Below are 21,931 nucleotides of genomic sequence, written 5' to 3' on the forward strand. Positions count from 1 at the left end.
CAGCTCTAAATGTGGCAATGGGTTGTTCTTTCCAGACTTCTGTCCTGGAAGTTTTTGAGATCAACATTGGGTCATGAATGGAAAAGAATTGTTGGTGTTAGTGTCCCCTGTATGTGCTGTTCTTTATCAGACGACCAGGAGGGGGTTGGTAGCCTTGTCCTCGGAGAGAAATTGCAGATGGCCACTGACTGGGGTGAGTGGGAACACTTGGGTAGTCATGAGGAAAGGCAGGAGAAGGTGTAGGGTGGGCTGGTTGTGTGGCAGCAGGGCAAGAGGTATGTTCAGAGTTGAGAGTAACAAGAAAGATCTGATAACTGAAAGATAACGTAGTCATCTGCATTTAAGGCTCATAAAACAATTCCTTTCCAACTAAGATCTTCAGATTAGCTTGGTGGTGTTTTTTTAGTGGGGATCATTTTGCTGAACAAGCCTATGCTGTATCTCTTCACACAGTTACATTGGCTGAACAAAGAATGTGGTGTGAACTACAGTGAAGGGATGGGACTGAGTATCCAGGGTCAGGAACCTTTTGAGTCAGCTTTGCTGATGGAGTTGTTCATGTAATTACATCCTAAAGTGCTTTGCTGGAGCTAAGCAAGGGAGCCTTGTGAGCACTTACAGGGAATAGCACTGACCCCATTCACTTCTGCGACCCTGCAGTCCAGCTTTTTGTTTTTAAAGAAAATGATATCACTGATGCAAAACAAATTTTGGATTTTAAGATTCTCCCTTTGTACACTGTTATTTAAAATTAATTTACCAGACTTGACTTCTGTTATCCTTATGTACCAGTTACCCTGCCTGATTCCTGTTCTTGTCTTTGTTTGAAATAATTGGTTGTGTGGGCTTCTGCAAGTTACATTGTCCAAGATATCTGGGAATGCCTTTGGTTTAAGCTTTGGACATGAAATCTTTGCATAGGGATAATCATGCAATGGACTGTCACCTTCAGGTCTGCTCCTTGTCTGGCACATCATAGCAAAGACATTTGTCATAGTCAGGGCTGTAGTGGCCACAGATTTATTGAACTGTGTTGCCCGGTGCACTCTGGGGAGCAGGACTCTGCTGCCTGGGAATTAAGACCGAAGAAATTGGAAGCAGCATGAAAGATGCTGGAGAAACTTACAGATAAGTTTGCAGTGTAGGGGAGAATGAGATAGGCATTGCATCATGTGCTTTATTTCCAGCACTGAACCTTTGGGATGGAGTAATAAATGGAGAAGGTGGATTTTCTACCCCTGAGTAACTTAACTCTGTGCTCTTCAGCTGTGTTTGAAAACAGTCACTCTGAACTGGATGTAAGTCAATGACCTCAATGCCATCTGCTCATAGAATAGGGAACCATAATTCCCTCTGCACCAGGAATCACTAAGGTGAATTCTATGTCCAGAGTTTTAGTGAATTCAGGCAAAATGTTTTCAAAATCAATGGATCTATAATGGGTCCTTGGTAAAAAACACAGCCTAGCCTCTGTCTATATGAGAGCCCTCTAATAGCAGTTCACAATCGTGGTGATTCTGTGCCTTGAGGAATTGAAAAGCTGGTTGGCTTGGGACTGCAGAGGACAACCACTGGAGGGCTGTTTGCCGTCTGAATTTTGTTGTCTGTGGCATGTGTGAAAAACAGGATTAGCTGCACAAAGTATTCATTTTCTCTTAAAACAGCTTAATTTTTCTAGGGTTAGACAGCCATAGTGTTTCATGCTGGGTCTGAAATGTCAGCTGTCTTCCTTTGAATCCTAGCTCTTCTTACTTCGCAGCTGAAGCAAAGCAGTTGTGTGTTGGCACCCGTGCTGCCCTCTCAGTGGCTTGGCTGGGAGAGATGTGCTTATGGCTCCTCTGCCTAGAGAGCTCTGCTTGAAGAATACTGCCAGCCTGGGAGCAGCATCCTTCCTTTTTCACTTGCTCTACTGTGTGAGTCCATAGCTTTCTTGAAAATGTTTTGTTTGGATGTTTGTTTCCTGTTGGGAGCCATTTTCCTGGATGGGTTCAGTCCCTTTCCTCCTGAAGCTCCTGGCTGGCAAAGACCTACTGGGCCATCTTGAGGTCATCCCTGGTATTTTCCCTCCAGCGTATTCTCATGTGCCTTGTCCAGCGACACTCTGTGTCCTCAGGAGTGGATGACCGGGTGTGTGCAGGACTTGGAAGGACACTGGAGCTGCAGACTAACTTTTTGAGCTGAGTCCATTTCAAGTTGGAGTCACCTTTTTCTGTGTTTGGCCAAGGTGCTGCCCTCAGCAGCCTGGCACCCCAAAGGCAGTGTCATGTGCTCAGACATTGATGTGGACCAGGCATTAGCAATGATGTGAGGCATATGGAGGTGGTAGTAGAAGAAAGCACAATAGAGAAGTGTGTGGGAAGAAGACAGAGGAAGCAGGGCGATATCCTGGCAGGGTTGTGTGCGGGAAGCTCATACTGCCCAGGACTTCATCCTGCCTTGGTCCTACCAGCTTTGCCTCTCTTGGAGCAAGGATTTCTCTCCTCTCCACCCAGCACCTACACTCTAGGACACCCTTTGTTTTTCCTCCCTAGGTGCCTCTTGGTCATCTTTAATTTCCTTGCTTCAGTTTTTCCATCTGAGCGTTGAGCCAGGTCTCGGTGTTGACTGTCGGCCAGCATGCCAAAGGTGCCTGGGCACTGGCTGAGTTCAGTTCCTCATCCCTGCCTGGAGTCACGTCTGTCCCTGCAAACCGGATGGATGGAGTAGGCTGGCGGGAGGTTGCCAAGACCTCTCCTCCAGCTCTCAGTGCTCCCAGCTCTGAAGAGAACTTTTACATTTTATGGACCATTTAGCTTCCCAGTGGTGATCCTAATTCTTCACAGCATGTATATGCCATTTCTTGGTTATTAAAAGGACCCCTGAAAAGGAGCTGCCCTCTGAGTCAGAGCTCTTCCATGCAGTTAATTGCAGGAAGGTTTTCCTTAGACTGTGAGGCTTAATATTTCCAAACTCTCCCTATGCTAAGAGGGTGAATTAATACCCAGCTTTCCCCACGGCTGCAGAGACTGACCCTTGTGCACCATCAGTAAGCAGGCAGGGGAAGAACACTTGTGCTGGGAGTAGTTCAGACTTGGAATTGCTCTGGAGGAAGTCTGCTTGCTTTCTGCATAGCGCTCAAGAGTGCTTTAAAGGTTGTCTGGCCAGGTGTCTCAGTCTTTCATCTCTATATCCTTATTTCATGTGACACTTCAGGAGCCAAAGTAGCCTCCATTCCTTGGGGGCCCAAGCAAACACCATGTTTACTGGGAAAGGAGTGATTACCTTGAACTGACTGACAGGTCAGCCAAAGATTGGATGGATGGACTGGAGGTGGTTCAAGCAGGGAGGTTCTTGTCAAGTCACTGTGCTGTGTATGAGAAAACAGAGGCAGCAAGCCATTAGACTGTATTTCAGGTGTGAGGAAGCTGCTGAGGTCCTCTGGCATTGTGAAATGCCAAGTGAAATGTTACTGCCATGCAGAGCACAGCAGTGTGTTGGAATTAATGAGTCTGGTGTAGGAAGAGCACGTGAACAGTCTGGAGGGTTAATGTGTGAGGGTGATAGACTTAGGCAGGGGTTTGTCATCAGGATTGCTCTGTTTGGGAAGCACATTCTAATGGTGAGACCACATGAAAAGAAATTGGGACTTGAAAGGAGAGCACTAAAAATCATCAATTGCCAAAGTTGTTTTGCGTTCTGCAGGCCTGAAGCAAATTGTTGGGCTCTAAGCACCTCGGTCTTGCACTGGATTTACAGGTAAGGTGAAATTGAGAAAGGGCTAAGTAATTAATTCCTCTTCCTGTGACCAGGATGGGAGATGATTCTGACTTGCCACTTCTCCTCAGAAGTTGCTTCAGAAGCTGGTAAGGACTCTGGTTGTGAAACCCAGGAAGCAAAGAGGATCCCTGGGTGCCTGACAATTCCTTTTCTCTGTTGGTTCTTTCTTGCAGGCAGCCTCGGGCTGCCTGTCTCTTTGTTAAGAGAGTGACAGCAATGTGACACCGTGAAAATAATTACTAACAAATCACGGTGGTGACTGCAAACAGCTCGCTGTCTTCAGAGGCATGTCAGGGAGCATTAGAGCAGGGCCGTGGGAGCGGCAGAGCGGCTAGGGGCTCTTTCTCTGCTCTAGGCTGAGGGAAGATCTTCGGAGACCTTTGGCGCCTGCCACCCCCACATCATTCCCTTCTCGTTGGCTCTTTCTTTCCTCTCTTCCCTGCCTTTGCCATCAATAATTAAGCCCATTAATTGCACAGTGAATTTAGAAAAGCTGCTAATGGTAAGACAGGGCTTCTGCCTTCCCTGGATTCAGCAACCAGCCACAGAAAAATGAAAAAAATTCTGGAGAGGTCTCATGGGCAGAAGCACATCCAAGCTGTGTTTTCTATCTTGCAGCTCTCATGTGTTGCCCTGGGCAGTAATATTTATTAGCAGCATGCCCCTAGGAATTCATGGGCTGTTGGTACAGTTGGAGAATGGCCCATGTCCTTGTCCTCAGGAGCCTCCAGTCTCGGTGAATCTGAGAATAGGTTTGTATTTGTGCAGAGCATCACAGGAGACATGCAGTTACCTGGCATGTCCAGCAAAAAAAGTGGGCAGAGGAACGAGGACATTCCAGGATACAGTAGAGTTGGTGCCAATCAGTGTGATTGAAGCTGCAGGTGAAGACAATCCTTCAGGGAATAAGGAGTGAACAGGTCATGTGTCAGGAAGGTGGCTGGTACCAAATAGAGCAGCTGGGGGAGTTTCTGCAGGGATGAGCCCCTGTGGCTATGTTGGAGTGGGGACCCTTCTGTGGGGCTACACAGAGTCTGAGGGAAGCTCCCTCTAAAGCCTCTCGTTATATTGATATAAAGCTCCCTCCAAAGGGCAGGTCTAGCAGAGATACTGATAGGAAACTGGAAGGCAGCTGCTGGCTGAAGTGTCCTTCAGCAGCATTGATAATCAAACCCCTGGGCAGGCTTTGAGAGGGAGCTCACAGCCTGCCCTCCCCTCCTTGTTCCTGGTGGTATTTCATCCGCCAGTTTGAGAACAGGCCATGGCATCTGGCAGGGCTGCAAAGGGAGGCAGAAGGTGTGGATGGGAGCCTGCTCCCAGGCGCCTGCTCTACTGTGCAGCCTTCATTCCCATTCCCTTAGTTACTAAAGTGATTTTCCTGACTGTCACATCTGTAAATAATGTTGCTGGCGTATCTAGCTGGATGCAGAATGGCGATGGATGGGGGAGGGCCGGCACTGAGGGTGGCCGTAACAGCCCCTCTCCCCGACTCATACAATATTTATGCAGGGCTGGGAGTCGGTGGCACTGACCTCCAGGTCGTGCTGTTAAACAGCTCCCGCAGCCCCTGCATCCTAATTGCTGCACTTGTCCTTTGCTCTGGAGGATTCGCTGCTCCTTCTCTCCAGCGAAGCAAATACTAATGGCAGCTTGTGCTTGGAGGTGGGAGCAGTCTCTTCCCCACAAGGAAAAGACAAACTTGTTTTCCCCTGTGCATGTGTAATTTGCACAGAAAACTGTGCTCAGACCTTGTTACCCAATGTGCCAGTCTCCCCACTGCTGTCAGCATGAGAGCCCATGAAGCTGCTGTGCATGCAGTTTTGGGTTGTGTATCATCAGAGGGCACGGGAAGGTGGTTTACCCAATGCCACTGGCTCCTATTAGGATTTCTCTTTTCCCTTTAGTGGGGAGTGGGAAGAAGAAGCAATCTCAGAAGTCAGTTGAGAGAGTAGAACTGGATGATGTGGTGCCAGAGGAAGACAGAGATGGTGCCAGGAAAGAAGAGGGGTTCAAACAGGGTCACAAAACAGAATGTAGATAAATAGTCTGCTTCAGTGAGTGGAGAGAGAGGTGATGCAGAAGGCTGGAGACTCCCTCCTTGGATGAGGGGCTCTTCCCCTTACAAGTGGTATAGCCATGGCTGGAGGTGGAGACAGACCTGGCAGACAGGGTTTTTCAGCTGATTCAAGTGGTTCAAGCAAGCCCAAAAGAGAAAACTTTTGAATGCTAGAGCTGCCATGGCTTTCCCCCATGCCTTTTGGCCAGGCTCTGTCCTGCTTGGGGCTTCACGTCAGGTGTCTGCAAGTCCAGTGACCTGACTGACCACCCACGTCCTTTATCCTGCCTTCCTGGGTTGGCAGATCCCCTCTGTGACTGGAAAAGTGCTGTTTAGACTGAAGACTAATGGCCTTTAAGTGACATGATTGTATTATGTTAAGCGTCTATAGGCTTTACCATTAGGCACTAAACAGTTTATGACTCATAGCAGAGAAGCCCTTGTCCTGAAGAGTTTATACACTAAATGGTCTGGACAGGCAAGGCTTGGAAGAGGCAAGGTTTACTCCTGCCTGTCAGAGAGCAGGTCTAAGGAAGGCCTGGGACAGGATGTGTCTTCTCAGTTTAGAGCAGCACCTTGCTCTAGGTCTTACACGTTCAGGTTTCCTGGGGAGAAATACTTCTGCAGTGGGAGGAGAACCATATTTAATTTTAGCTTAGTTTTTGTGCGTGTTTTGGCTTTGAGGGGGCTTAGACACGATGTGTTGTGGGTGCATCCGTTTCATCAGATAAATTCCCTTACTCAGTGCGTAATTACAGTGTTCTGCAGCAGGAGTCTGAATGCTCCCTCTTAAAGCAGCTAGTATGCAGAGAACCAGGTGATTACTAAATTAATGTCTGTATGAAACACTTACTAAGAGACCATATAGACAGAGAAAGGACACACGCTCTGTGTAATCAGGCTCTGCTGGAGCATGATTCACAGAATAATTTAAATAGAGATCTCTAATCCAACCACCTGATCAAAGCAGAGCTAACTTCAAACTTACATTGGGTTTCTCTGGGTCTTCTCCAGATGAGTTTGAATGTCTCCAGGGAAGGAGATTTTACCACCAATCTGTTCCAGTGCTTTATTACCTGCATGGTGAAGAGTTTTTCCTGATGACAGATTGGACATTCACCTGCTACAGCCTGTGGTTGTGATGCGTGACTTTCACTGAGAACACAGTATTCAGTTTTGTACACTCCTCTTCATAAGATGCTGTATAATGTCATGTTTAGTATGCATGTTTAGTATTCACACCAAGTTTACATGTAAAAATCTGTTTTTAAGGGTTCTTCATAGGGCAGGTTCCCAAGGCTGGGGAGGCGATCTCAGCCTTGGAGACTTTGCAGTATCTCTTTTCTTGGGAGGAGTGTCATGCATTTCTGATGTCAAAGGGAAGTCCACCTAGTCGTTCTCCATGTCTGGAAGGGATGGTGAGAGCATTTGCTCTATCCCTCCACCAATCTGGAATAGTGTGAATCTTCTGCCTGCTGCGCTTCTCATCTCAGCTGAACCATGGAGCCAGTAAGCTCTGGTTTCCTGCATGGTAATTAAGTACTTATTTAAAAATCAAAAAGCTCAGTTCTGATCCTACTATCCCTGGCTGTTTACAAACTCCAGGGAGAGTAACTCTAGATTTACTCCTACATGCCTAGCAGTAGAATCAGGCCCAGTAAATAGAGCTATGAATCTTTTTAAGAGAAGCTGTTAAGAAGTAGCACATAGATTTATTGTAGCATCATGTGTGTGCAATTGTTGATGAACATCTTCTGTTGGAGGCTGAATACCTGCTGTGTTACAGCCTTGCTCTTAATGTTGAGATAGCATCTCTGCCAGCATCTTGCTGATGCACAGACAAATACCCATAAAAGGGCCAGATCTTGCTTGGTGTTAAATGCTTTCATGTTTCATTAAGGTTGATGGCAGTGGAAGGCACACAGTGCTTTGCAGGACGAGCAAGTCACGACAAGCCACTTGCCCTATGTGCTTTTTGTGGCAGAATTATGTCCCTAGTGTATACATTGCTCTGGCTGCAGTCTGGGATAACACCGTTTCCATTCTCTGGCTAGCGGCTTGGAAAGCAAGGGTCTTGAGGTTCTCCCAAATTTCTTAGTACCCAGCAAAAATTTCGAGAATAAGGATCATGCTGTTAGCATGGGATGGGTGTTCAGATATTTCGGCCAATGCTGCTATGAGTCCCGAGTGTTGAGGCGTGCAGTTTGTCTTTTAGGCTTCCTAGGCAGGAATATGTCTGGTAGAGAGAGAACACAGCTCTGTCCAGAATTGGCATCACAGAAAAAGAAAGAAGATCTGAAAGTGCCAGGTATTAGCCTTGCTGCTTAGCCTGTGTTTTTGGCCTCATTACACTAATCCAATTAAAGATTGGTGGGCAAAGATAATGCACACTCCAGTGAAAGGGTTTGTGTGGCAACTGCTTTCTTTCCTGGGCATCTGGAGTGGCCTAAGTTATGTTGTGCATCACCACACCTCCCCAGGCCCTGCAGACCCACTGGTGCCTCCATGTGCCATGGTGTGTGCTCTTCTCCTGCATTGTGTCTCTCTTATTACTAATGGAGCATGGATGCATTTTAGCTGCTGGTCAGCCCTCATTAATATCCAGAGATGACAGGTTGACATTTGTAAAGAAGACTTGCATTGACCTTCATGTTGTGCATCGGTGCGGTTGCCATATAGTGCCCTGTGCTGGATGCTTCTTCCTGTGCTGCCTCGGGAATGCATTTGTGTTAGCAAAGGGACCGACTGCTCTGTAACCCTTTGCTGCTGTCAGGAATGCAGGCAGTGTGCCTGGATGTCTCTACATCCCTCTGCCCATTCCAGGACTGTTCGCTGTAGAGCCTCCATCCATCCCGGTGAACCAGACTGGAGGGTGTTGGCATTGCACTTGTGGCTCCTTGTGGAGGTTTGGTTTTTGAGTACTGGGGGCCTTAATGGAAGACAGCTTTATGGCAATAGCAATGTCCCATCTTCTTCCTTTTCCTGACTCTTGCTTCTCTGGGGAAGCAGCAGAAGAAAAGGCTGTGCTGTCCAGGCATCCTAAGTGCTGTCAGTTGCCTGTCTCTCCCCCAGCCCACGCCATCCCGGCTTGAGGACTGCTGCAGCCTGCTCAACAATGACATTTATTAACAGAGGGGGCTTTGAAAAAAGGCAGGCTGCTCCTGCAAAGGCTTCTCGCTGTAACTCTGTCTCCTCTCACCAGCCCGTCTGAGGCAATGGCTGCTGGTGTTGAAATTCATTAGTGTTACCTGACAGGCGATGGAGGCTTGCTCTGTCTGTTCCCACTTCCCTGCTCTCATGTCCCTGCTTCATGCATGCTGATATTTAAAGCTGATGTGTGGCTCATAGGCTTGTTGCACTGTGACAAGTTTGGGGGTGGTTGAGAGAACTGAGAGGGTGGAAGGAAAGCAAAGAGGGAGGGAGATGGGACCTGTCTCAGGGTTTCTGCGAAAGCCCAGGGCTGTTCAGACCCTCTCCGGATGTACAGTATTTCCACAGCTGCTGCTTGAGAATTTTAAGTACAGCCATGCAATGTGGTTTGTCCTGCACTGATGGGGGGCAGAGAGAGACAGCACTGTGTGTGCTTGGTGAGAGTGGGGTGCAGTCACCTGGCAAGGGCTTATCTGGTGGAAAGCAAGAGCAGGTGGGCTCCTCTGGCCCCTTGAGTGGTGTGTGGGGCTGACATCCCACTCTACATCAAAACAGAGCAGCACCTCTGGACTGCATGATCCAGAGTGTTGACGAACCTTGCTTTGAACGAAGGTGCCAGGCTGAGGTGGTTTGACAGCTCCTCTCTTTGACCATGGTGCTGTTGTGTGCTTCAGTACTCAAGCAGCTTCCTTCTTCAGTGAAGGATTTCCAGGGCAGGAGCCTGTCAGTCCTCTCCTTTGCAGCCCAATGCACTGGTGTTGGCCAGGACACAAAATGTTATGCATCTCTTACAACGCAAGGTCTCCAGGGAACAGATTTTTTTGGAAGGGTAAGATCGTGTCTATAAACCCCAAGATTTAATGTCCCTTTACCTTCCCATAGAGGAACTTGTTCTTTTAACTGCCTCAATATCAATATACCCTGTGTGTAGCAAGTGGCCCCATTTCTTTGTCTCCTGACATCCTGAACCCAGAAGCAGATGGACGTTAACCAGCTCTGATTAGTTGGGAGAATCAAGCATTAATTTTTTATACGCCAGAACCACCTGAGTGATGGAAATCAATTATGGCTGCCCCTCCTCCTTCCATATTAATGTGTTGGCTCCGAGCAGAGATGGAGGGACCTGTTGAAATGAGAAACCCCTATTTCTTCGTTTGACCCTCTAGATAATTAGGGTTAAATTGATATGCTATCGCACTGGTGACACATTTTATCTGCCTTTGTTTGTACAAGAGGATACAATAGTGGAGGAAGGACCAATTTGTGCCCTGCTTTAGCTAACCAGACTGAGATAAAAGGTGTCACTAGTATGATAACGTTCTTGCCTCGTGCTCCTTTATTGTTGCTCAATTTGCTTTTTTTTTTTTTAATCCTGTTCTTTTTCTTTCAATACCCTTGGTCATATTTTAACTCCATGCCATCGCATAATGACGCCCTGCTAAATGTGTGTGGAGATAGGCAACTCTGGCTGACAGCCTTCCCTGATAACCGAATTCCAGACCATCCATCACTAGGCTGCTCTCCTTAACTTAAGGAAAGTGATAACTAAAGCAAGGCCGTTTATCACCGCTGAGCTGTGCGCTTCTTGCCGCCTTGGAGAGAGCTGGCTTCCACAGCAGAAATGCAGCCATGTTACCTCACCTCCTATTTGCATCCCATTCATCTCCAGGCCCCATTTACCCTGCAGGGTAGTGAAGCAGGGCTGGGTGGAAATCAGAGCCTGGGCTGGTGAAAGCTCTCTGAAAATGGTGCAGAGTTGCCACTACTGACCATGGTCTAAGAAGGACTTAGACTTGCTTAGCTGGTGGAGGAGAGTGTGCTGCCTGATGTCACTTGCTCTTCCACCCAAAGGGGATGTGCATTTTGGGAGCAGGCAGAGGTTATGCACTCCCATCTCTGCTTCTGGGACGACAGAGCACCAGAGCTGCATTGGAGGCTGGAAAATCCCACAGCCATTTTCAAGTTTATTCTGTATTGAATGCAGTCAGCGTTTGGCTGATGGGGTGGTTTTTGAAAGCCAGCTTCCTTCCCAAGGAGTGAGAGCTTTAGTGTTTGGGAAGCCAGTTAGACCTCATTCAAAAACTGGAAGGATCATGGGATGCTGAATGCAGAAAAATGTGCCATCATTTCTCTTCTCCCTTACCTGAGGAAGGGCTGAATCCTGAGCTCTCTGCTGAGGCAAAGCTGCCCTCAGTGCGCAAGTTTGGCTCTGGCAAGATCAAGAAGCCATACTGAGTATAAGAGCTTATTTATCAAATAAGTGAATGCTCAAGTGAGTGGTGGCTCTGATAAATAGACATGCTTCCTTACAGGCCATGGTATTTCTGTTCCCCAGGACAGCCACAGATGTGCCTTATTTAGTCCAGCCTGGAAAAGATGATAGAAAAACTCCTGCTTGGTCAGCAGGCTGGAGAGTGGGGGGGACCACTACAGGTGACAATCTTGGAGCTGGGAAAAGATGTTGCAGGGGTGTTTTCCTCCCTGTAGGTACCTGGAAACCCAGGTTCTGTGCAGTGAAAGCCTCTGGTTCCCTATGCCAGGAGTGCTGCATATTTAGACTAGACCAGACCCATATAGGAATCCTGTGCTAATCCTTGCTCAGTGGCTGTGTCCCCAGTGGCCTGGAGCCACCAGGACTGCATCTTCCAGCTCAGGGATAGACTTATGTTTTGGTCCATGCTGCTAACAGCCCGCCCAGGTTATAACATGTTGGTCTCCTGGTGCTTGAAAAACTTGAAGCCCCTCTGCTGCTGACAAGAAATGAGGGGACATCAAGGGGGAGGGGGAATGTCCTGAGGTCACACAGCTTCACAGGCAGTTTCTGGGGTTGTTAGTTGTTTGCAAAAATGCGTCATTTATTTAGTTGACATATTTATTTGGAGCATTTATTTTCTCCAATTAAAGACCCACTGTCCAGCGCCCAGGGCACACTGCCATCAGTCTCAGGGTGAAAATAGAACCAGGCTGTCCAGTTTGCTAGGCCTTTTGGTCCCACAGGGATGGCAGTGCTTTAGATGTCATTCATTGCACTGGGTGGTTTGCTGTCAATTCCTGTGGCTAACAAGAACAATGCTGCACTCACTTCATCTGGGCCCTATCCAGATGTAAGGTGAATTGATAATTTTTCCTCTAACTCTTGCTAACTTCTGTCATCATCCTGTCTAGCTAAATGTGAGCAATCTGAAAGAGGTTGGCCTAATCAAGTGTCTATATTTAGACCAGTTATTTGTTTTAGATGGTTCCTTTTCTTGTGATCTTTCTTGATTTGGGCACCAGCAAAAAGCAGCTTTCCTGGAGAAAGAGCTTTCTCAGCATGCTGATTGGGGCTGGTCGGGTCTGTTTGACTAAGGGATGTCATGGACATCTGTGTAATGGCTGTAAAATGCATGGGCCAGGCTGCTGTTTCTGTGGCAGCTGTGCAATTGTGAGGAGTGACTCCAGGTGCTTTATTTCAGCACAGTGGCATCAGATGAGCTGTGCCCAGGGATGGGACTGTGCTGTCAGCTTGCACTGCTTGCACTGCACACTGTTATGGCTCGTTCTCTTGACAGCCTTCCTGCTTTCAAAGAACTTCCTCTGGACATACTTATTCAAATGTGTTTGTATGACTTAAATTATTGGTCCTAAATCATCACACGTGCATCTTCTCAGGACCAGGCATTTGACTTTGGCACAGGAAGTCTATTCCTTTCTTAGCCTAAGCAGGGCAAAGGTAGTACACAGGTGGGTCCCGGTGTGTGCTGGCTCTGTTGGCCACATACTCCCAGGAGATTCCTCTGGATATGTTTCCCAGCTTCCTTCCTTTGCTTCGCGTAGAAATGGAGGAGTCACCAAGACCAGACGGCTCTGGTACTGCACTACCCTGAGTCTCACATTATCTGCAAGTGCATTATCTGTGTTGCTCCTTTATCTCCTTACTTGGGGAAATGTCTGGAGAGATGCTTTCCCATTCACCAAAGGAATTGGAGCTGGGCTGAGCACTCAAGTACTGCCTGGGATGCTGATGGTGCACCTTGGGGTGTTTACCTTGTATCCAGAGTTTGTTCCTATATTTCAGTCTCGAGTCTGCAGTCTAGTCCGGACTATTCACTCTTTCCTCCTTGGAGAGCAGGAGAAGGCTTTGTCCTGGACATGGTAGTGGTCTGTGTTCAGATATTTGAGCAGCTGATGCTGGCACTCATAGCTCTTCCTCCTCCCCTGCAATCTCCTCCTACAACCCCCATATGCTTGAGGAATTTGGGAGATTACCCACCTCTCTCTGTTTGCAAAAGCCGATTTCTAGGGTTGTGACTTTTAACATGCACAAACAGCTCTAATTTAGTCATTTATTTAGTTGACATATTTATTTGGGACGTTCCTTTGCTTCACTTAAAGATCCCATGACCAGTGCCCCAGGCATGCTCGGCAGTATGTGAATGAACAAGATCCATCAATTACTCTTGATCAGATCAAAGTGGCCAGAGAAAACTCACATAACTCATGTCCCTGCACAGGCTTGGCTGGAGCCACACTGTTTGCGACTCAGCATTCCCCAGCTGAGGGGCACATCCTCGCTCCCCTGCAAACTCACTGGCATCGGCACAGTGTGGGAAAAGCAGCTTACCTGAGGTGCTGCTGTCACTTCAGGCAATCTGCCTCCCTTACCGGTGCAGTTTTGTTTTGAGCCCTATTCCATCGGCTTGCTGTAGGAAGGGAAAGGATAAATATGTGTGCTCACAGCTCTGGCTGCTGTGCTCACATCCCTGGCTGCTGTGCCAGGGATGTATCTCCCTAGTGAGATACACTGTGCAGCAACTTGTATCTTCAGAGTTGTGTCTGCTCTCTTCCTCCTGTTTCCAAGCACCTGCTTGGAAAACAGCCTCTGCTTTCTTAGCCCTACAGCACTGCTACCCAAAAAATGAATGCTTTGATGCCCCCTTCCCTCCTTCATGTCTCTTTTGATGTTTTAACCATAAAGGCCAAATGGAGAAGCACCAGGGCATGACAGGTGAATTGTCAGTCCTTCTGTCTGCCCTGTAAGCTGCTGGCAGAGCAGGATGGTTTTGCAGGGATTTGTGATGGGTTTGCTTAGCCAAAACTAGCCTGGATACTCCAGTCATCTTTGTGTGTTAGCCAGCATGGAGAAGAGCTGAGTGCTGCACTTGTACACAACTGCTGTTCAAAATGTTTAGTCTAAAAGGTTTCAGCAGCCTGGATGTGGCTGGATGTATAAAAGTCTTAAGCCAAGCTTTACTCTCATGAGATTTTTTGCCAAGAGCTGTGGTGTTTCTGATGTGCAGCATGATGTTACAGCAGACTCAGTCTTTTCCATCTCTGAACGAAATGCACTTAAGAAAACAGAGTTTGTGTTGTCAAGACACTGATTGAATCAAACTTGCTCTCTCTTCTCTCTTATAGGTTACCAGGACAATGCCAGTACTTAGGGCTGCCGGTTGCTGATTACTTCAAACAGTGGATTAATCTGAAAAAGGTACTTCTGTGCAAACTGCCACAGTCCCTGTCTCCCTGTCTCCCTCCTCCCCTTGTCCTTCACTTTTCCTCTTTAAGGAGGTGTCTAATAACTACTGCTGTTTTGCATTGAAATGAGTTATTTTCTCAGAAGCTGGGCTGAGCGAGTCCTCCAGCTCCCTATTGTATCTCCTCTAATAGAGTCTTACTATACTTGATGGGATGTGTTCTGCAGCTGGGGAGAACCCCATTGTGGCAGGCACAGTGCAATCCCTCTGCATAATATTGGGGCACTGTGAGACCTCTTTTCAGTGAAGGTTGTGTTGTCACCAGTACTGCTGACTCTGTTTTGTTTTGCAGCCATATAAGGCTCCTAGGAGCATGGTTCCCATCAGATGAAATTCCGGTTAATAAATGTGGAAATACTCCAATGTAAAAATCAGCATTTCTCTTTGTGGTGTGGGGAAAGGGAGCTGTCTCAGCAGCGCATCCACCTAAGAGATCAGTGATCACTTTGCTAAGCACAATGCCTTGGACTCAGTACGGTCTGGTGCCTTGTCTTTTGCTCCACACCTTCCCTGGGTGGTTAAGGAGCAGCATGCTGTGCATCCACAAAGACTCCTGGCACAGCTGTTCCATCTACACAGAAAAACATGGTGATGCCATAAGTCACAAACCAAAGTGGGAAGAAAAGAACAAATGTGATTACAAGCAGTAGCAGGGTGAGGGAGGAGGTTGCAGTCTGTGCACAAGAGAAATTGGGGTGGCCGTCCTGGTTAAACCTTCAGATGAGTAAGATTCCCTCCCCCCATCCAATTTAGTGCTTTATTTGGGTTTCTACGCCTTTTCCTGGTAATTAGGGGGCTCAGGAAGCGGAATTTGCTTATAAACAGCTTGTTGTTCTTGCAGTCTTTTCTTTTGTTCTTTTATTTATTTATTGTTTTAAATGGAAGCATGAGTGACAGGCTGAGCGGCTGCAGAAGGACAATTTGCATGATCTGTTCCGTCAAATAGGGTAGAACATGAACTTAACAAGGGATGCTGGCAGCACATTCCTGGCTGAACTTGTCAAAGGGTCTTGTATTTCCCTGCTGTCAGAGCAAATCTTTTGGCTGATTGCTGGTCCTTGGTAAATGAAATCTGAAAGCACATTGGGGCATTCTGCAGTTCAGTGACCATTAATGATCGCCATTTGAAGTTCACTAAACTTCCGGTGAATGGATAGCAGCTATATAACCAGCAGGTTGATGGCTGCAGAATAATAATACTCGAAAAAAAAATCCCTGTGTACTGTGATGTTTGCTAAGAAGTAGGTTGATCCATCCATGCTCCTCCTTTGGGCCTCAGGATGAATGACTTATGGCTCTTTCCCATAGTTCAAGGCTCCTGGATTTAGTGTGTTAGGAGCTGGGATTCATCATTATGTAGATGTCCAGGCAAGTATCTCTTCTTCAAGATGAGCATTCATGTATTGCATATCAGCAAATACTGATACTAAGCTGAGGGCTGCTGAGCATCCATGAAGTCCCAAGCACAGAGCTAAATGCAGGAGCAGGAGGGAAGTTGGTGCAATGAAATGTTCCCCTACCCAGCTCCCTGAAAGGGTCACATGTTGAGCATGTAGGATGGGGGCACGTGGGTTGGGTTGTCCTCCTCTGCAGATGTGTTACTGGAAAGTAAAGTTTCAACCTCCTTCAGATCATGCAGGAATGTGAGAGAGAAATGCTGATCTTCTTCCAACCCCTCTAGTCCCTTAAAAACAATGAAGTTTTTCTGACACTTTAATACCTGACACCCTCTGACACAGAATGGTTCCAGGGACCCTGCATCCCTCTGGGAAGTGACCCATGTTGCAGAGGGGAGCAGAGACCTCTCCTGTCCTGTGGCTAAGAGCTGCTTCCCCTGGGACTTGCTCTTACCCCAGGGTGGTGATCTTTCTATGCCACACACTGCTTTCAGGTGCTTGTGGGGGAACTGCCTGTGTGTTTTCACAAGAGAGGATTTCCAGCCTAGATAACTGATTCTGTCCAAGCAGACAGACCCAGCGGAGACTCAGTCTCTATTGACTGAGCTCCCAGTGTAAAACAGATAAGATGATAAGAGTGGACAGGTAACAACTGCCCCCCCTCCCCCCCCATTCTTTCCTGCATAGCTCAGGTGGCCCCTTTTCCCCTCCCTCTAGCACATTCCTGACCTAGAAATACTTCCTAGGCTGAGTCTGCCTCTGACCTGATCCATGAAGTAAGTGAAGGTGTTGTGGGGTGGGTGGGGCTTGGAGTGTGAAACTGTTGATTTTTAGGTCATGGATAATGCAGAGACTTGAATGTTTCAGATCTCAAGAAAACAGGCACATGGGACAGAGAGCAGTTTCCTGCAGGATGGCCCACCTGCACCTGCTGTACCTCCTTTGAGTCTCTGCTTATGAGCAGTGATAACAAGAGGACCTTTCTGAATTAGGGTGCTCCTGCTACAACTACCAGGCAATGCTGAAGTAGGATTACACACAGACAAGTTTGTGTATCTTTGTGTAGTGCAGTAGCAACAAAATACGTTCCAGATTCCCTCTGCCCATGCACACACTGGTTCAGGTCCTCTTTGTCTCTGTTTTGTGTCATTTTAAAAAACAGTCCTTGTCTGGACTCCCTCTGCCAGAGCGTGGAATGCTCCAGAGCTCAGCAGATCTTCTTCCCGCAGTGATGAGAGAGTCTTTCTCAGTTCATTTGCCAATAAACTTCCTTTTCACTGCTGTGCTGCAGGAGCAGTTGAGGTGAGAACCTTGTGCCTGCAGGCAGCTTTCACAATTTCCAAGACCTCCCTCTCAGGCAAGCTGGAGACAGGAAGTGCCCCCGGTAGCTGCCATGCTTGTTTTGCCTCAGGCAAACCTTGTTGGATTGATCTGGCCGTTCAGGTGGTGGTGAGCTCCACATCTGACTGCTGCAATGGTGGCCACTGTGTCTTGGGATCTGTAATAAAGCCTTCTGTGGAGGAGAGAGTGGGGGAAGAAAGCTGCCTATGCACTTGACCATGTTTGCTGAAGTTTTACCTCGCCCTGTGCCCCCCCAGCCTGCTAATGCATCCCTTCCATCAAGCCTGATCGGTGTTTGCTGACATTTTTAATGTCACTGAGCGATCTTGTATCTCTAGTGAACTGTCAGTGTGAGCTGACTCGGGGCAGAGAGTTTATCATGTTCTTCACTTCGATTAGCTCAGCCTTATGGGAGGGCAGCAGAAAGCAGAGGAGGCTTTCTTTGAATGCTGCAACATTTCAGATATCCCCCTAAACCATCTCAATAGAGAGCCACCATCCCATCTGCCAGTTCTCCTTAGGTACCTGTCATGTCGATCTGCAGAAGCCCCGTGGGTTAAGGCTGAGGTGCAGAACCTGAGCTACATCACTGGAGCTGGGTGCTCAGGGTGGAAATAACAGAGAGTGCTTCATGTCAGGAGAGAGGGACAACAGTGGAGTAGTATGTGCAGAATGCAGGAGGCCATGGGTCAAGATTTATGCAAAAAGGAAAGCTCCTGCAGCTAGCAAGCTGCAACCAAGCTGCTGCCTTGAGAGTATCCTCAGGTAGCCTGGGTAAATCCATTACTGCTTATTCTAACACAAGGATCAGCTCTCATTTGTGCTTCCTGTGCTCTTTCAGGAGCCTCTGTGGTTTGTTTTCCAGGTCCCACTTGAGTTAGCAGCATGGTTGGTCCTGTGATGAATCCTCACCCCAGGGGCTGGAATCAGTGGTGTGTTAGGCTGAGGACACAGTGCCTGCAATCACAGGGTGTCCAAGAGCCTGGGAATGGGAAAGCCAGCAGGCAGTAGGAGTTGCCAGCACCACTGGGAGGGGAGCACATCACTGAAGGGAGAGTGGTTTGATGGAGGGAGGGGGTGGAAGAAGAGGGGTAAAGATAGATTTTCTTACAATGAGCTTGTGCAAGAAGAACGTTAGAAGGATGATGAGGGTATCAAAATGGCCAGACCAAAGATGTAACCCAGATTATCTTTATGCCAGAGACCAGTAGCCAATGCTCACAGGTCTAACGGCGAGAGCATGGCTCGAGTCAGCTTTCTCTGATTCCCAGCAACTGTCTCCTCAAGAGCTGAGAGCTGTCCCTGGACCACTGTATCTAGCACCCACTGTTTTTACCATGTCTACCAGAAACTTGTACACCCTTTTCTGAATCTGCTCATGCTTTCAGTTTCTACAGCATCCTGCAGCAATGATTTTTGCTATTTAATGATGTATCAGTTATCCTCTGTGTACTCTTAAGTTGTGTGAAGATGCAGGTCCCTTTGTTTCTTTTCAGCCTATTGTCAGATCATTTTCTTGGGCGTAGGTCTTGTATTGTGTGAAAGAAAATGTGTTTCTAGTTCTTCTTCATCATGCTATTCTTGATTTGAGACCTTGGTCATATTCTTGCTCAATTGTCTTTTCCAGCACAGCAAAACTTGTTGGAGGGCTGGCAGAAAGGCACTTGTGGGCTCTGTGACTCTAGAACTGGCTGTGGAAGTTATTCTTAACATGTGTACACTATCCTGATCTTCCATTTATTCTCTGGATGTTTTGCATTTAAAAGATGAGAGGAGTGTTTTATGTATCCACTAAGGGTTTGTTTACTTCCTTGTTTCTCAAATTATATATATCTTTTTTTTTTTTAAAGAAGACAATCTTCATACCCATCACAGACCTGTCCCTTTCTCTGCACAGCTACCCTGGCATCTTTGACCATCTTTGATTTCTGTTCAGAGGGTGCAGCATGTCTTTAGATACAGTAATAGTGGTTGCTTTAGGAGCAACAGAAAACTGGTCTTGGTTTGACATCCTGAAATTCATGAGAGTTTTTATGAAAAGCAAGAGTTGAATGATGTGTGTGAAGGAATGCAACTTTCCTTCTCTGGGCATGATGAAACAGAGTTGACAGAGCCTTGGGGAGCACAACGTGACCATGCTGGGGTGCTATGGCTGTGCACAGAGCTGGCCTTTTCCAGGGTCAGCCTTTATTGATCTGTAGATATTCCTGTTTGGAAGTAAACTGTTAATAAACATGCACAAATGTTTTAAGGTCACCTACTTGCATTGTGAAATCTGTCAGAGGAAACATGTAATAGGATGTTTTTGTTAATATTTGGCTACTAGAAATAAACACATCTTAAACAAACAAAGATTTGCTAACAGCTTTCTGTTTCTCTGAATTAACAATTCCTTCTGCCTTTGGAGTGGGAGGAGGGGCTCTGAGTACTTCTCAGGCACTTGGTGCTGAAGTGTCTTGAGTGCATTGGATGAAGATCATTGAAAGGGGTGAGAAATGGTTTATGTGTTAACCCGTATACCTGGAAGTTGCTTTTTTGAGGTCTAACTTCTTGAGGACTCACAGTGATTGTTATCAATTTCCTGTGTATTGAGTTACTGGCTGCAGGGAATATAAAATGCCTGGTAAGGTTAGAAGTGCCAGAGGAGGAGTCCTCAGGCAAAGTGCTTCATGGCCAGAGCATCAAGCACATGAATAAATGTTACCTCCTAACTGCAAAGAACTGTGCCCAGGGCTTTGCTGGTTTGCAGCATGGATGCCAGTTCTGAGACCCTGGCATACCTTTCTTCAGTGGGGCCTGGGCTTGCTTGGCTCCTCACCCCATTGGTGAAGCTCTTGGCTTTGGAAAGTCTCAGAGGGCAGAAATTGGAGAGGTTGTGAAAGGAAACACAAGGAGAAATGTGACTCTGGCACTCAGGGGAGTTAGGGTATCTCTTTCAGGGAGATGAGGAAAGGAAGGTGTCTGTGGAATGGCATTGGTTCATAGTTGAAAGGAAATGGAAGGAATTGCTTATAACAGCAAAATGACTGTGTTTAATAAATACTTTTCTCCGTATATACAGAAAGGCAGAGGTTGCCATGTTGCTGAGCAAGAGGGTTGGTGTTACAACAGAGTTTTCTGATAAAGTCAAGTGGTGAATTGGTTGGCATTTTGCATAGCTGGTTTACAGGAGTTTTAAAGAGCTGGCTGAGATGCCCTGGACTATTAATAAGTCTTTGAACAAGGGGGAAGTTCTAGAGGACTGGAAGAAAGCTAATGTTGTACCAGTAATTTAGAAGGGCAAATGGGATGACCGATGAAGTAATTATAGCCCTATCATCTTGACATTAATTCTGGGCAAAGTAATGAAAAGCCAGATATCATAGTTGATTAATAAAGAATGAAAAGAGGATAATATAATGCCAATCAATGTGGATTTATGGAAACTAGATCTTTTTCAAACTAACTTGATATTTTTTTTATGAGAATACATGTTTGGTTGATAAAGGTAACCATGTCAATGTAATATACTTCTGGAAGGCATTTGACTTGGTACCTTATGACATTTTGATTAAGAAACAAGAGTGATACAAAATCAACATGGCACACATTACATTGATTAAGAAAGAGCAAACTGACAGCTCCTAGCATTTAATTGTAAATGGATAATCATCATGGAGTGCATATCTTCCTAGTGGGGTCCCACAGGGATCTATTTCTCAGACCTCTTGTATTTAACACTTTTGTCAATGCCCTGAAAGAAAACATAAAAATCATTTTCGATAACGTGCAGGTACTGCATCCAGAAGGCAGCTGTTGTTGGATTTATAAACAGGCAATGGTGAGGAGGAGCAGAGGGGCTGGATCATTTCTTTCTTTGGGTCTGGTTTGACCAGTATGGGATATTGGGTCCCATCTGCATCAGAAATCTGGAAACTTGAAGACTGGATGAGAACTGCAAGACCAAAGGAGCACTCTCCATGCAGTAACAACCCTGGGAGCCATTTAGGGTACCAGGGAAGGGTAGTTGTCAAGTATCTAAAGATGTGGCAAGAGGTTCCTTCACAGAAGCAGACAAAAGCATAAGCAGTTCCAGTTCCTGGAAGCCAAAGCAAGGTAATTCAGGCGCAGATCTTTACAGTGTGGGGTAATTAACCATTGGAACAACTTACCGAGGGCTGTGGTGGATTATCCAGCTCAGGAGGGAAGGGTTTTTTCCTAAAAACATCAGCTCTGGTTCAGGCAGGAATTTGGGGCAGTGCTGTGGCCTGTGCAGGTAAGGCCAGCCAGTCATGGCTGTCTCTTCTATCGTGATGATATTTGCCCATCGGTCCTGCACAGCTCTGGCTGCTCCGTTCCCTTGCAGTGAGAGCACTCTGGAGGGCTCCTGGCTTGGGACTTGCTGGCTTCCAGACAGCACGAACATCACGAGTCTGGGAACGGAGGGGGAAGCATCCTGGGGAATGCGGCACCTCTGGCACGGGCAGAGGAGCCCTCCTTCTCTGGGGCTGGAGCACAGCAGCCATCCATGACTTCTCCTTTAAATCTGTCGTGCAGCTGTCTGAACTCTGAAATTTCTTTCACTCTCTCCCTTGCCTTGTTAACATGTGTTGCCTTTGGGGTAATCAGGGAAAAAATATTATGTCCTTTTACAATTACCGGGTTTTGGAATATTAAAATGTCTCTCTGCATCGGCAGTGTTATTTTGATTGGTATTCTAACCTTTGACTAGCCCA

The 21,931-nt window shown here is 46.9% G+C and overlaps 1 protein-coding gene across 3 annotated transcripts in view; it reads left to right on the forward strand.

The window, feature by feature from the left end:
• Positions 1–21,931, forward strand: part of ERI3 (ERI1 exoribonuclease family member 3) — a 130,454-nt gene that overhangs the window by 37,134 nt on the left and 71,389 nt on the right. For all 3 annotated transcript variants that reach the window (XM_039555610.1, XM_039555612.1, XM_039555611.1), the window contains exon 6: positions 14,360–14,432. In XM_039555610.1, coding sequence (XP_039411544.1) covers positions 14,360–14,432 — 73 coding nt within the window. The remainder of the gene's footprint in view (positions 1–14,359; positions 14,433–21,931) is intronic.

The sequence above is a fragment of the Corvus cornix genome, chromosome 8 (assembly GCF_000738735.6).
Source record: "Corvus cornix cornix isolate S_Up_H32 chromosome 8, ASM73873v5, whole genome shotgun sequence".
NCBI classification, from domain to species: domain Eukaryota; kingdom Metazoa; phylum Chordata; class Aves; order Passeriformes; family Corvidae; genus Corvus; species Corvus cornix.